Here is a 15490-nt window from a genome sequence, read left to right as displayed (position 1 = left end):
TGATGGGTGTAACAGGGGTGTCACATATTACACCCAAAAGAAGGGTGCTTTTTGGGTATATTGACTCAAAAAAATGGCAAGTTCTGAAAAAAAAAAAAGGCTTGCTCCCAAAATTCACGGAACACTATTTGTTCACTATTAATTCACTAACGTGATTGTCGTCGTGTACAATAACACAGTCATCTCTACTTTTACTTTTTGTTTTCTGCCTAAGTGATCGAAAGTACGTTATCTAAAGGGAAGTTTGGTGAAACGATTTATTCCCTGTATTAATTCTCAACAATTCTATCCTACTTACTTTGTAGAGCTAATTTTTTATCGCAGTTGGAATAACAATTTCCGTATCTTGGCTTCCATACTTTTCGACCTTACGGTAATTCGGTTTTCTGGCTTTCCGGCCTGCTGATAGTTCGGTTTTCTGAATTTTCAGCCTTCTGATCGTTCGATGTTTTAATTTTTCGGCCTTTTAAGTTTCGACCTTCTGATATCTTGTCTAGGTTTCGACGGATACATGTATGTTGTAAGGACCAAATTTAGGTACACCTGCACATAGGCGCAAAGTAAATAAACTAAAACTGGGTGTCCGCCCATTTCACCGAAACTCGTTTGGTCGAATGCCGTTTGATGGACGCCGTTTGTTGGAAAGGCGTTTGTTTTGAAAGGAGTTCAAAGCTCCGTGGAGTGGGTCGTACGCACCTGTTTTTCCGTAAGTTTTGATTCGAGCATACGGTGCAGGCAATCAGTGTCCTCTGCTTTTTTATTTATTTGTTTGCTTTGTTCAGCCGAAGAGGGGAGGCCACTGGTTATTTTAAGACCTTTGTCATTTACGAACAACACAGCTGAACAGAAAAGTGGGTACAATCTGACGAATTACACATATTGAAGAATATGGCCTGACGTTGGGAGCAGCCGACAGTCTGTGCTTCTTCTGGGCACCCTTCTCATTGCTGGCGGCAAATTTAAAGGGAAAGTTCTGAAATCGGATATCCATATGTGTGCGAAAGCCGCTTGTCTGTGGAAACTATAAGAAGGAAATTTCGCCATGGTACAACAAAACATATTAAATTAACAGCATATAAAGCATTAGTTCCGAGTGGCTCGGGACTATCATCTCAATTTTTTTCTTTTACAAACCAATCAATCAAAACATTAGGAAGGGAGTCGCCTCAGGACAGAAGCCGCCGATATTTCGAACACAGACTGTTCTTCTGAGACTGTTCTTCAGAGACTCGGTTCTTCTTCAACAGTCTCTGTTCGAAATATCGGCGGCTGCTGTCCTGAGGCAACTCCCTTCCTACATCTCTACCGGTTCGCTGGATTTCTACCCATCTACAATCAAAACATTACTTCCCCTCATTTAGAGTATGCATCTGCAGTCTTGGATCTCTGCACATCCACGCTGTCCGAGAAAAAATAAATAAAAATAAAGAAGACAAAATGCAAAGGTCTGCTGCACGGCTTATCTTGTCTAGGTTTCGGAGGACTTATTCGGTTAATGTTTGTAGCGACAAATAAATTTAGATTCACTTGCACACAGACGCAAGGTAAATACACTAAATCAGAATAGTCAGTTAAATACAAAATGCGTCCGCAAAATGTTCTAGTGTGAGAACTCGGCGCCAAAGAAAAATCAGCAGGTGAATATAAATAAGCGAGGGCCAACGAAATATAACATTTGGACTCCGCGCTGCGTCCAGAAAGTCAGACAAGCTAAGATAGCAAAACATCAAGAAGTCACCAGATGCAGTCCACAAAGGGACAAAAGGGAAGAATTGGCTTTCGTCGGGACCTCCTTCTTTCTTTGTAGCTGAGTTGACCTTGGCAACCCAAACATGACGTCAGATCCCTGCGTCTCAATAGTCAAGGAGGTCACACGTGTTTTGGGGACTACACAATCCTGCGGAGGAGTGAGTTATTTGTACTAAGGGTAATGGTTACAGCTTCCTCCAGGCTGAGACCCGTATGTTCGTGTGGCGCCATCTACGAGCGAAAAAATCGTGAATCGGAGATGCCGCTTTACCAGCTTTTTCATGAGAAACTACAAGCCACGCACACATGACTTCGGTGAGTAGTAGTGATTTTATATTTACCAGCTCTCATGGCATAGTGGTAGGATGATCGCTTTCCATGCCGAAACTAGGTGGTGACACGGGTTCGAATCCTGTTACCGGCTGTGATGTCTGAGGTGTTCTCTGGGTTTTCCGAAGACTTTCCAGACGTCGGCACAGTTCCCCCTGAAGTCGGCCCAGGACGCATACTAATCCCCTGTCCCCCACTCCTTCCTCCTGTCCTCTCTCCGTCTGTCCACATCTGTACGCCGCTCATAGCCACAGTTGCTTCGCGGCGCTAACACGCAATCAAAAAAAAAAAAAACCACTGTCCTTCACTCCTTCTTGCTGTTCTCTCTCCATCATCACCACCATCATCACCACCATCATGGTGGTTAAGTTCGTCCAATGTAGAGATAACTTGACGCGTCGAGATAAGTAATCGGAAGACGCCTATTGGACAACGCTGCGCACGGTGCTGCTCGTTGTCAAATAGACGCGTTCCGATTATTTTTCTCGACGCCTGTCCACGTCCGTACGCCGCTCATAGCAACAGTTGCTTCGCGGCGCTAACACGGAATTGGATTTGATATTTAGGATGTATGTTTATCTGGATGTATAAATCTACTCCCATCATTACTATTTACCTGAACTTCGTAAAGCGTGCAGTGCATAAGCTCGTTTTGTGATGGAGCTTGTCACACAAATGATGGAGACTTACGAGACACAGTCATTGCTGGCTCTCGAAGCTGAGGTTGCCAATTTAGGTGGCTGTGTTCCAGTTTGTCCTGTGGTTATTGCACCGAAATGAGTACTCAGGTAACACCTATGGGTGCATAGAAGGCGGAGCCATCCAATAGAATCTTGCAGGACTTGTGTGAGACCCTTTGCATAAAGGTCCAAGGTTGCAAGGTCCCTTGAGTGGGATCTTTTTTTATATTTCAAATTCCATATTAGCGATGGGAAGGTGGCTGGACAGAGGACAGCAGGAAGGAGTGGGTGACGGGAGGGGAGGGGGGGTGTAGTATGCGTCCTGGCCAGAGTTCAATGGGAAGTGTGCCGACATCCATCTTGAAAGTCTGCTTGAAAACCCATAGAAAACCACAGCAGAGGAGGTGGTACGATTCCCACCCACTACGTCTCCCAGTCTTCAGCACAGCCATGGTTACCACCACCGAGTGGATACTTTTACCTGCTTGGTCATGCTGCTGGTATTAAGTGAGATGTAATAGGGCCCACGTGAATGGGACCCATTTTCACAATCAAATACTATACTGCATTAAGCGGGTCATCTTGGCTTATTTTGACAACTTTAACCGGCTCACACAGACCTCTTTATTGGCACGGCTATGCACCTTGTATAAAATAGGAACATTTTGCAGGGTATGCCAAGGATCTCATGCTTAGCTTCTCAAATTATATCCATGGTCAGTGTAGACACAGTGTCCAATATTTCTCAGCTTCAAAAGTGCTTGAGATAATAACTTGGTAGATTTGTTTGCTAACAGGACTAGCTAGCATACTAATAAAAATTTATACGTGTATATACGTGTACTGTCCAGCTGAATATACTGAACCCGGAAGCGACACGGGCAACACATGAACCCGGCCAAAAAAAAAGTTTAGTACTTCGTGAGTTGTTTGCTCACGCGTATCCAATAATTCACGGTGCTGTTTTAAAAAAATTCCACCACAAAAATTGCAGTTACAGTAACAAAAAGAGTTATTTTAGATTGACTATGGGCACACTTTTTGGCCTCTGATAGATATATTTAAATGAAAAAATTATGTTGTGCTATCTGCAAAGCATGTGGACGAATTGTTGACAATACTCAATACAGTGGAACCGTTCTAGCACGGACACCCACGGGACCAGGATTGTTGTCTGCTGAAGGGAGGCAGGGACAAAATACTTCACTTAACTATGCCTTAAAGTATTGTCAGAAATACTTTCTTAGTGTTATTTAAATACAAAATCTCAATACAGTATGTAAACATTCTAAATACTTTCATAAATAGGTTGAATGAGCAAATAACTAAGATCGGTATAGAGTGAACAACTGGTTACAGTAGCAGACCGTTACAAAGTTTTTTTTTACAGAGTTTTTTCATCATTATGATTTTAATGATTAAATGATTTGATTAGACGATTCTGTTGTCGATACAGCTCCTGTTTGATATCAGACAATGTTGGATCGTGAAGGAAATGAGCCTCTCCACAGGACCTGAAGAACAATATGTACGTGCAGAAGGCCCTGTAACATTGCGATATCGGTACTGGAGTCCTTCTGGGGTTTCCGAGCCAAACGCTCATATTTGGTACTGAGTGCAGTAGTGGTAGAAATGAGTATCGTTGCTGCCATACAATTGACACAGGTGCAGTATCCATGTATGCCTGAAAGAAACTTCTAAATGTGTACTAATCCATCAAATCAGGTGAATGACCTCTAGCCTCGAAGTAAAGCATCGGTCATCACAGTACAGGCAGCTGGGAAATTTGGAAATATGTGCATTTGATGTATTTATATCAAATGCAAAGTATTTACAAAGTATTTAAACAAATAAATACTGAAACACAGTACCTAAATACAGTAAGTAAATTTTCCAGACTGTATTTAAATACCAAGGTATACATAGATGGTATTTGTACTTTAAATAATATTTTAAATATAATGTAAATATAATGTAGTTAAATACTGCCCAACCCTGAAGCCCTGAAGGGTGGTGTCCATACATGTGAGGTATTGAACTATGAGCATTAAAGCTTGCTGAGGGAAATCAAGCTGTTTGCAGTAGGGGAGTGCTCATCTAGGAAGGGTGTCCATAAGGGAGGTTTCACTCTGTTTGCAATCCTTTGTTCTAGATCTTCCTGTGACATTTCCTTTCATGTTATAGATAGTACAGAAAAGCTGTGCAGAACGAAAATGTAGGGTGCCGAGTGGTTGATGTTGCTACTACAGTCCCTCTCGCTAAAGAATTGCAGGTAACAAAACAAAAATGTTGTGGAGAGAGGCAGACAGTGTTGCTTGAGAGTACTGTTGCCACATCGCCCGAAAAGAAAAAGCACACGCTGCACTGTAACATAATAGAAAGTGTTTTTGCCTGGTGGCATATAACACACATAATGAATTATAAATGCAGTGCACACAGCTGGGGGCTTGTTGACAAATAATTTATCATATTTCCTTCAATTTACACACAAATTGCACTCCTTGAATATTATATTGGCAAAATCATAGTGTGTTGGGGGACACAAACATTCTGTTTAAAACAAGTTTCAGTCCACAGGGTGCATTTACGAAAGCAATGTCAGAGTACTGTACATGTATGTACACTTTGCTGTGAATTCCTGAGACAATCTTGGAGTACGGAACTTAAAAGAATCCTTCATGTCAAGTAACACAATGTATGGCAGTAACACACAAGATCAGCCTTTTAAACAGACACACAAAAGAAAGCTAGTGTAAAAGCTGAAGGCACTTTGTTTCTTGCATGAGAGACGTAAGAGTGGCACTCATGTCGTTGATCACCATGTTATTTGTGCACAGTAATGGGGAATGGGGGTGTGTTCTACTGGACCTCTCAACAGGGGTTGGTCGTCCAGGGGAGTCACTTTTCTTAACTGCCAGTTTGCCTAAGGGACTGTTTGATGGCCCTCCACTTTTGTCCTCTTTGTCAGGCACGAGTACATCGGACCTAGGATGCACATCTGCTCTGTCCGTGGTGCTGGTCACTTTATTGCACCCTGGTGACAACACCATGCTTTGTTGAGGTGCAGCAGCTGTTGAAGTACTTTGGAAGTTCATTGGTGGTACCTCTGCAGTAGGTTCCACCTGCTGCACTGCTTCTACAGATGGAATGCTACTGACTGATGCACTGTCTTTCAAGCATGGAACTCCTCCACTTGCAGCTAACTGCTGACATTGCTGAACATACTCTAATGTGCGCCTGTATGTGTCTGGTGGCATAGAGGCCCTCGAAGACTGGCTCACACTTCGACACTGAATCTCTGGTTGTGTGCTGTGATTCTTATTGCACACCATGCAGTTGTGGCTGCTGTGTGCTGCTGGGCCAAACTGTGAGTGCCCTGGGCCATTGGAAGCCTGTGAGGACGGGTTTGTACACTCGCTATTCTGAGAAAGCCGTGCACAACTGCCCTGACAGCTGCATGTGTGACAGCTACCATATGTAGCAGCACCGGAGCGATTAGAAGATGGTCTGTGCGAAAGCTGAACATACTGAGGAGGAGGAGGATGCATTGTTGCCATGGGTGGAGGGTGTTGGGGGTGGCATCCTTGTTGCTGTTGTTGAACAATAAGATTTGGCTGAGGCATTTGGAGGGAATTCTGTGCAGCCCTGTAGACAGCTGTGTTCTGATTTTGATGATTTCTTGGCCTATTGTCTTGATGCAGACTTGGAGTGCACTGTTGAAGACCACTTCTGCAGGAATGTCCCATGGAGGACTGTCCTCCACAATGACAATAGTTGTTATTCTGGCAGTGATCTTGTTTGACGTAAACATTGTTCTGGGGAGGGTGAGGCTGGGAGTACGATGCGTTGGCAACTTGTTGCTGCTGTTGAGGAATGTATGGCTGATTACAGTAATGCTGTGTACTGTTATGCTGATTGTTGTAAATGCCACTGCAACTGTGCATTTGCTCCTTTTGTGGCTCATTGCTGTAATGGATCATATTTCCTCTAAATGCATTCCTACTGCAGTATCCTGACGGCTGCATGTTATGATTGGCGTTTTGCACAGTTGCAGGATAGGGTTGCTGGTGTTCTGGTTGGTACGGTTGCGCTATTGTTCCAACAAGACTCTGAGATGTCTGATAACAGTAAGGCTGCATATTTTGATTTGGTTGACCACGAGGTGGGAGCGGTTGTGGAATATGGTGCTGTGGTATTGGTGCTACCTGACCATGTTGATTGTTCCATGCATTCATCTGGATAGGCTGTGGACAATTTTGTTGAACGTCTCCATTGACGGTGTAGTATGGCTGGTTTGTGACATTGTGTGCGTGATGTGCTTGCTGACCAGCAGCAAACTGTGAGCTCATGGAACACCTGGAGCTCTGATGACTATGTGGATCATACTTATTTGGTGTTGGTGCCTTTGGATGAGGTGCATAACATTGGTGAGTTTTGTTTCCAGGCGCATGCATTTGCGGAGCACCCATTTTGCCTCTCATTTCATCATACTGGCTAACACTTGAAACTGCTTGGCTCATTGCTGATGGAGGTCGTTCTCTTTGTGCAAGGTAGGTCACTAGCTCATCTGGAAGCACAAGATCATCAAGTTCCTCGATTGGTTGGTCATCGCGACACTTATTCAGCGCTGCCACTTCATTAGGATGATGACCTTCACTTCCGTAGTCTGAAGGTGCTTTATTTGATCCACCAGTATGGACACTATCTTGAGCTTGCTCACACATTTGAGATCCCTGTGACTTTGGTGAGCACTGTGACACTGATGGAGCAGTGTTCGAGCCACCATCATTTTCATGTAGCACTTCCATATTGTACCTCTCCAATGGTTGGATAATAAAACTGTTCTGCATTGCAACACTCTGTGGCTGTACAACAAGGTTAGAAGTGTTTTTCAACGTGGACACATGTACTCTTCTGAAGTGTGTTGAAAGCCCACCAGGCCCATTGATGGCGTCATTTGCTTGTCTCGAACATCCAGATGCCACAGGATCACAGGAGGAGGAGGAGTTGACTGTGAAGCTTCTTGATGCTTCACTTCCAGTGGAAGTCAGTGGGCTGGCATCAGAGCACATACTGCTGTACATGGAGCTTACAGTGCTGGTGCTGCTTCCTCTGCGACTGATGAGAATGGAAGTCTGGCGTAGACCGCAGCCTGCACAAACAGCGACATTTGTTTTAATGCACTTCATATGTGCCTAAATAATCCATGTGTCTGTAGTCCACAAGGAAAAACACAAAGCTAAAAGGTCTTCAGGACACAGTATGGCAATCACATTATTATTACCTTGGCCTTGATTCATGCTGTTAGCGTTGGACAAATTAGTGAAGCTCTTCAGTGTGTTCGAACTTGGGAGCTGTCGGTGCCCAACTGGACGTGGAACTGGACCAACTACAAGTACAATATTGTGTGAGACAAAAAAATCCAATAGTCTTAAGAAGTATGGTCTTATAGTCCCACACAAGTTTCCTTGCTAGTCTACTTACTGATGTCATTGCCCGAGTGGCCAGGTGAATAAGGTCCACCAATCTGCTTGAGCGGGGAATGTGACTTCCTATTTATTCTGTATCTGGCACTTCTTTCAGTTTCCCTTTGGTTCTCTGAAGATGTCACCGCACATGTAATAGCTGCAGCAAATTCATCCACCTGCAAGGTACATGGCCAGTTGTACAACATATACAATACAAATTGCTTATGCCAGTTGCATGTGTTGCATGTGGCAAAACGTTGACCCTAAACAGTACCAAACTATAAACAGCCTTTGCAGCTGTGATCCACACAGGTCCACAGTATTGCAGTATTATGGGTGTGGTATTTCCTCCCAGGTGTATGTGTCACTATAATCTTGGAAGCTGTGTAAAGCAACTAGAGTTCTGTGACATCAACACTTGCATTCGCTACTGATCATTATGCACAAGTTTGTCAATATCATAACTTCAGCTGCAGAAACATAGCCACCTCAACATTATCTATGCATTCAGCACCATTCTCATGACCATACACAGACGCACATTGTGAACCAAAATCAAGGCAGAGGGCATGGCATACTTTGAATACAAAAAAGTTCACATAATATCTCTTGTCACAGATAACTCTTATGGTAAAAAGTTTCAAAAGTGCAAAGGATGACAAGAGGGTCTGTTCGAAAGCCCAATGTGTGCCACTCACTTCAAGGTCAGCGGGATCCAAGATTGGCCATGAGCTGTCATGGGGATCTAATGCTTCTATTTGACCACATGTTGTAGACACACTGTTGTCACTAATTGGAGCATCTGCACACTCATGCTCAAGCGTTCCAAGACCGTCTGTTGTACTCTCTTCACATGGGCTGCTATCATTTTGGGGTGAGCCTTGGTCCTGTGAAACACAGTGCTTGTAAGTTTGGTATCTCAAATCTCATTTGCACAATCACACTGACAGTCTGGAAATGATGTTTTGTGCCCCTCCTCAATAGACTGCAGTGTTAAATCATATGAGGAACATAGACAGTGTGCTCTAGCTGTACCTCTGATTTCACACTTGGGCTCGAGAGGCTAGTGAGTTTGCTGCCGCCATCATCCGATCTTGGACTGCCTTCGCTGCTTGCTGCAGGATCCATGATATCTTTCAGTCCTCCAGAACCATTCATGCCATCATTTCCACCCTCAGAACCTTTGTGCTTCTTGCTCGCATAGAATTCGGCTCCATGAACTGTCTTCACGTGCTTCCGCAACGAACTAGGGTCTGTGTACCTTTTGGTGCAACCAGGAGCTTTGCAGACGTAGGGTTTCTGTAACAGGAATGATTGAGTGATACATGAGGTGCTGAAGAACTTTTGTAGTGACAGATTCACAATACCGTGCATGATACATGAATAGCAGAAAAAATTACCTCATTTGAATGTGTTCTGTTCTGATGTTTTGCTCTGTCAGAAGCATTGCTAAATGCCTTGGTGCAACCAGGGAATTCACACATATATGGCTTTTCTCCAGTGTGTGATCTCAGGTGGGTCTTAAGATTCTCTAATCTTGAGTAAGCCTTTGAGCATCCTTCAAACTGGAAATTTGGAGTACAAATTCATGAGTATAATGCTTACTGCAGCGGCAAACAATCTGATAGTCCAGCTCATGCTTTCTTTCCAAACTCCATAACACATGTGTAATTTATGCCCTTCATATTCTGCTGTGACACACAAAGGGCCAAAAATTACATTCCTTTAATTCCCATTTAAACATCCTCGCACTGCAAATAGTTTTTGGAGAGGAAAGTCATATTGCTGGTTGCAAGGATTACATTACGGATGCAAATATCGTGCAACTTGTGAACTCCCCATCAATTTGACGGGAGCATTCCAGGGTGCCCCAGTCACGGATCTGAGCTGTCCACGAAATAATTTTGTGTAGATAAAAATTCCTTGACAAACACTTAAATATCATATTGAAGACATAACTTACAGTCCAAGAATGATTAGGGCCCTCAGTTTTCGGGTAAAACCCGATAAAGCCCGTTTTTACCCCCCCCCCCCCCCCATTTACATAAAAATAGTTCGGGTTTAACCAGATAAAACCCGTAAACCGGGCTTGCGAAAGTGCAAACCAAGGACTTGATCCGCACACGCGCGAACTACAGCAATCGCGCGACCGCTCCCGACTTGCTCCCGACCGTGCCGCGTCTTGCTGGTGAAGTAAACAAAACACGTCGGGTCTGGATTTGTGGACGCTTGCATGCAGGTCCGATTTCTAGCGTGAGAAATGTTCCTTTGGTAGGTGTCACCATTTGAAAGTTGGCTTCACCTAACACTTCTGTGTATTGCGGTCAAGCATACATCAACGAATGCTTAGTGTTGCTCGTTTGTAGATTTAGCGGAATTTTTCGATTCATTTATTTGTGTTGCGGGCCATCTTTTGTGTTAGCCATCTTTAACCTATGACATCATACACTTTGTTTAGTGATATATTAGGTTAGATTAGTGCGGCTGTGGCATTTGCCTCGCACTCCCAACTTCGTTATCGAAGCGGCAATGACCCTATTAATTTAACCTAACTTCACTAAACTAGTCTAAGACATAATCAACTTGGTTAGTTTAGTGATAAGTTAGATTAATGGGGCCATGACAGCTTCCCTTGTCCCTCAAGATCCGTTTCAATAATAAGGTGAAGCCGCGCCTTGTAGAATGGCAACGCCAACCAAAGTAATGCCCTGATTTCGTACCAAAGATGCCCTGTGTTTTTCACACCCGAAGAAATGTTTATTACTGCGTAACACTGACTTGCACAACAAGTAAAAACAACGATAAACAAGAACATTTGTTGTGCAAGCCAGTGTTACGCGGTAATAAACATCATGACCCCTGGCTTTTGGTCTATTTTCAACACCCGAAGAAATGTAGTCTGCTACATGGAAGCTTGTGTCAATAAGTAAGTTGAAAACTGAGTGCTTTCCGTGGACGTCGACAAGACCCTTTCTTGCGCTGTTACCAAAAATAGCAAAGGAATCAGGAAAAAAACACGCTAAACAGCGAAGAAACAAAGAGTTGAGCAACGCTCGGCGTTCCTTGAAGTGGGTTTGCCCGCAATACACGGAAGTGTTAGGTGAAGCCAACTTTGAGATCTTCTAGGGAGTACCTTGTATCAGCAAAGTACGCGGAGTAGTAAAGAGGATGCAGCAACAGCCAACGAAATACGAGGCATACCAACGCGAGCGCGAGCATGCTCTCAACACTAATCGATGGATGATGCTTTACTGAACATGCAACTTAGGTATTCTTTTTATAAACAGGGGCCAGTGCAAGTCTTAGTGGTTATACAGTGAATTATCAACCAGTCTCTTAATAAATATTCTTTCACTTAATTTCAACGCTCCACAGAGCGACCGCTGTGGCGTCGCTCATGATCTCAGTTGTCTAGCGACGTAAACCCCGAATTATTAATTAATTAATTTCAACACATAAAAGTATCTTTTTTTTTTTCACCCGAAAATACATCATTTCTCAGTATATCACCCGATTTTACCCTGTTTGGCAGGTCCTGATTTTCAACCCGATGTTTACCCCTCGATTTTCACAAAAAATAAAACTCGAAAACTGAGGGCCCTAAGAATGATGTATGCCTGGTCCATTATCACGAAATTGGTGATGTCCTCAACCACATTTGAAGCAAAGCAAAGACATAACATGAACTGGTTTTGTTTACTGCTTCTCTCTATTGTTTAGGCTTCCATATGTTAGCAGTGGTAGGACATAAACAAAGGAAACCGGTACGGCTGTCATACTGTGTTTATGTCAAAGCATGACTATAACACCATGTGTATGTGTATGTGTTACTGCCGAGGCAGAAATATTTCACACCTGGTATAGGATGGTGACAAGAAAGAAAGTGTCAGTGTGCAGTTCCTATCAATTAGCTGGGATGGCAGTGAGCTGTTATGCAATGAGAGAGGTGAAAAAGAATAAAAATGCTTAACTGCACACGCCTTACTACTTTTAAACATTTGCTTTCTATTTATTCTTCAAAAACCCACCAAATTTGATGCAACCTTTCATTTAAAACTGTGCTTACTATGAAAATAAAAATTTGGAGATGTTCAGAGCTGCCATATTCACAGATTACGTAATACACGGCGCCCTCGCTGGAGTCAGTTCCGAACAGTACAGACCGTTATGTTTTTTACTGCAAAGCTGAACCAGAGCTGGACCACCTGTTTATAACTGGTATGGCAATACGAACAGAAACATGATGACATAAATGCTACACACATGCAGTGAGTAATTCCAGTGCACTGCATGCTGGTATTGGTAGACATTTATGGGTCTCTACCCTGTTGATGATGGCTGAATCTGTTTCTGTGAGAGGTTAACAGTAACTTTTCTTACCGTGCATTTGTGTGGTTTTTCTCCTGTGTGACGGCGCATGTGCACAACCAGCATGTACTGTGCCTTGAATGGTTTTTCTTCCCTGGAGCACTCCCTCCAAAGGCAGACAAATGACTTCTTGTTTCCATGGATGTGATCATTATTGATATGCTGAAAAATATCAAATTTTTTTTTTCGAGATGCGCTCTGCAACTTGCAACTCAAAGATGGCAGTATTATGCAGTTCAGTTTGTGCTGAACAACAAATGGCAAGTATTCAGCAGGTCGATACCTATGGAAAATAATAGCGGGCAATGAAGTATTACTAGACCCTTGCATTTTGTAGTTAAACCCGGTAGAACCCATTTTTACATCCCGATTTGCATCATCATCACTTGCGGTAAAGCCCAAAGAACACCAAAAACAAACTTGTCAAACTGCTTATTCAGCTTCCATAATGGGCACCGTACAACGCTGAGCCTTCAGCATTGCTCGTCAGCATTTTATGTTTATCTAAAATGTGAGAAGTGCTCTTGTTTCATTTGCATCCCGAAAATCTTCTTTTACACCTGATTTCATCCTGTTTTACAGCCCCGTAAAATAACACCAGATTTTTGCCGCCCAATTTACAAAAGCATAAAACCCGAAAACACAAGGGACCAAGCATGATGTGTCTTCACGTTGTACAGTACTGGACAAAAGTTTATGGAACACGCTATAGCGCATTCCTTCCTCAGAGTGAAGCGCTAGCGGCGAATGGGACCGTATAGATTTGCAAACAGATTACTGGATTACCTAGGCACATGTCTAAGTCCGTACGGTCCCATTTGCTGCTAGCGTGTCACTCTGAGGAAGGAATGCGCCAGAGCATGTTTCGTGAACTTTTGTCCAGCACTGTACCACCTTACTTGCATGGAATTACAATGAAATACTACCTATGTGCACTCTGTTCTGCAGGTCATGGTACATACAGTGAAGCACAGATGAGAGTGTCTTAAACTACTGAATTTGCCAAACCACACAATATTATTGGCTTCGTTGGAAAGGGGTTAGGATAACCTTTTCCTAGTGACATTAGCTCTAGGTCCATCAATAAGCGTTATTGTGTTGAGGCAGCTTTGAACATTAAATGGCTGAAGCAAAGTCATGCACTATGGGTCCCACGTGGTATGCAAATCTTTACTGGAATTGCATAGTCTTGTGAAAATAGAAGCACTTACAGTGATATACAGAGAGGAACAGAAAATGAAAATATAAACAGGGTGTCAATCCCAAAAAAGATGAAATATTGATACTCTGTGTCTACTGGTGTGTCATGTGTATTACGCTGAGTAAACCAAAGATTTATGCCTGATCCAGCCCGACTCAACCAGAATTAAGTTGAATCAGCTTCAGTTCAATCCGAATTGTTGAAGCAAAATATAACCCGATATTTACCCCCCCCCCCCCCCTCGATTTTGCTGGAAAATATAATCCGAAAAAGTCATGCCCTACTTATGAAGCAGAAGTGGATACTCACTGCATAGGATTTTGTTCCTGTGAACAGTGCACTCTTTTTATTCCACAGTAGATCATATCTCACCTTTACAAGATCGTCTTGTGTAGGGAACTCCCTGGTGCAGTCCTTCCAATGACAGTTAGTTTCAATGAAGTCTCCAGGCTCATCTTTCATGTCACCTGATCCGTCCCTGTCATCATCGAGCGATGCGCCATCAGTCTCTTTCTTGACACGCCTGCGTGCCTCTTCAGTGTCGACTGTACTGCTCACAATGTTACTAGCAGTTTCCCTTCTGCTAGGAACATCCTGGAATGTAGCAGAAATGAATTAACTACGGTAAATTGCAATGGTTCTGCAAAACATATTTTTCCAAATCCAAATGACACATCAGCTTCACTTAGTCTTGAATTTCTTAGCATAGTTCGCAATGGAAAACTCCAACAATTATGAGAAGTATTTATAGTGTATGGCTTATGTATCGGGTGTGCTAGGCATTTTAAAACACAGCTCTATCATACCATAAACTATAACTACATCTCTCTACCACTTGGACTTTAGGTTCAACCGCGTGTGTAGTGTGTATCACACTTAGTATTTCAGTCGTAACAAGGCAGCTTCCAATGTGACACAAACTCAAGAGGCATGCCTTGCCTGTCACCTTTGCTTCCAACCACAAAAGTTTTGGGACTACAACTTTCTTGAATGTGTGGTTAGGTCCTATGTGTTCAATGTCATATAAGACCAGCAAGCACGCTGTACAGCGATGCATGGTTTGTTTATTTATTTATTTATTTATGTGTGTGTGTGTGTGCGTGTGCATATTTTATATTTTTGACCATATGTGGGGCATAAGTGAATGGATATTCCTTGAAGTTGTAGCATTAATGGCATGGGATTTACTTATCACCAATTAGATTCTATCGTTGATTGGAAAAGGATCAGCAAAATCACAGTAAAATCAAAAGTCAGCAATGGCTTATGCAAATTGATCATACCAAGCTTTCTCCTTTGGCAGAGTGTGGGCTGAGTACAATTGGGTTAGGAATAACTGTTTGTGACATAAATGCTGGCGATGAGGGCAACATGAGGGGCCTCATGAGTTGATGCAGCTGTTGCAGATGAGGAGGAACAGTAGGGGTACCAACACCCATTGCTGGACTTAATGTGCCTGGTGAAAGAGACATTATTTACCATATACACACTAATGGCAATCCAAGTAAACAAGGTAGAAGTTTTTAGACAGCATTCAAATGTGCATTTACTGGGACATGCATGCTACCAGTAAACTCTACACCAATTCAGACAAACTTTTTGGGTCATAGGTTTTCGTTTTTTGAAGAATGTTCATCTTCAAGCTCATTGCTAATACAATTGCTTGAGTTTTAGCACTGCATCTTTTGTAGTTT

General features: G+C 42.9%; 1 protein-coding gene across 1 annotated transcript in view; it reads right to left on the bottom strand.

Annotated features, from left to right (window-relative positions):
• Positions 1-5199: 5199 nt before the first annotated feature.
• Positions 5200-15490, bottom strand: part of LOC135385610 (zinc finger protein GLI3-like) — a 33351-nt gene continuing 23060 nt past the window's right edge. Inside the window, exons 5-13 of the mRNA XM_064615037.1 lie at positions 15080-15252; positions 14169-14390; positions 12608-12757; positions 9628-9792; positions 9263-9526; positions 8926-9114; positions 8244-8403; positions 8044-8148; positions 5200-7911 (exon numbers count right to left, since the gene is read on the bottom strand). Coding sequence (XP_064471107.1) covers positions 5507-7911; positions 8044-8148; positions 8244-8403; positions 8926-9114; positions 9263-9526; positions 9628-9792; positions 12608-12757; positions 14169-14390; positions 15080-15252 — 3833 coding nt within the window. The 3' untranslated portion in view covers positions 5200-5506. The remainder of the gene's footprint in view (positions 7912-8043; positions 8149-8243; positions 8404-8925; positions 9115-9262; positions 9527-9627; positions 9793-12607; positions 12758-14168; positions 14391-15079; positions 15253-15490) is intronic.

The sequence above is a fragment of the Ornithodoros turicata genome, chromosome 2, assembly GCF_037126465.1.
Source record: "Ornithodoros turicata isolate Travis chromosome 2, ASM3712646v1, whole genome shotgun sequence".
NCBI lineage: Eukaryota > Metazoa > Arthropoda > Arachnida > Ixodida > Argasidae > Ornithodoros > Ornithodoros turicata.
The sequence above is the reverse complement of the archived record's forward strand: the minus strand, read 5'-3'. Positions and strand labels throughout refer to the sequence as shown.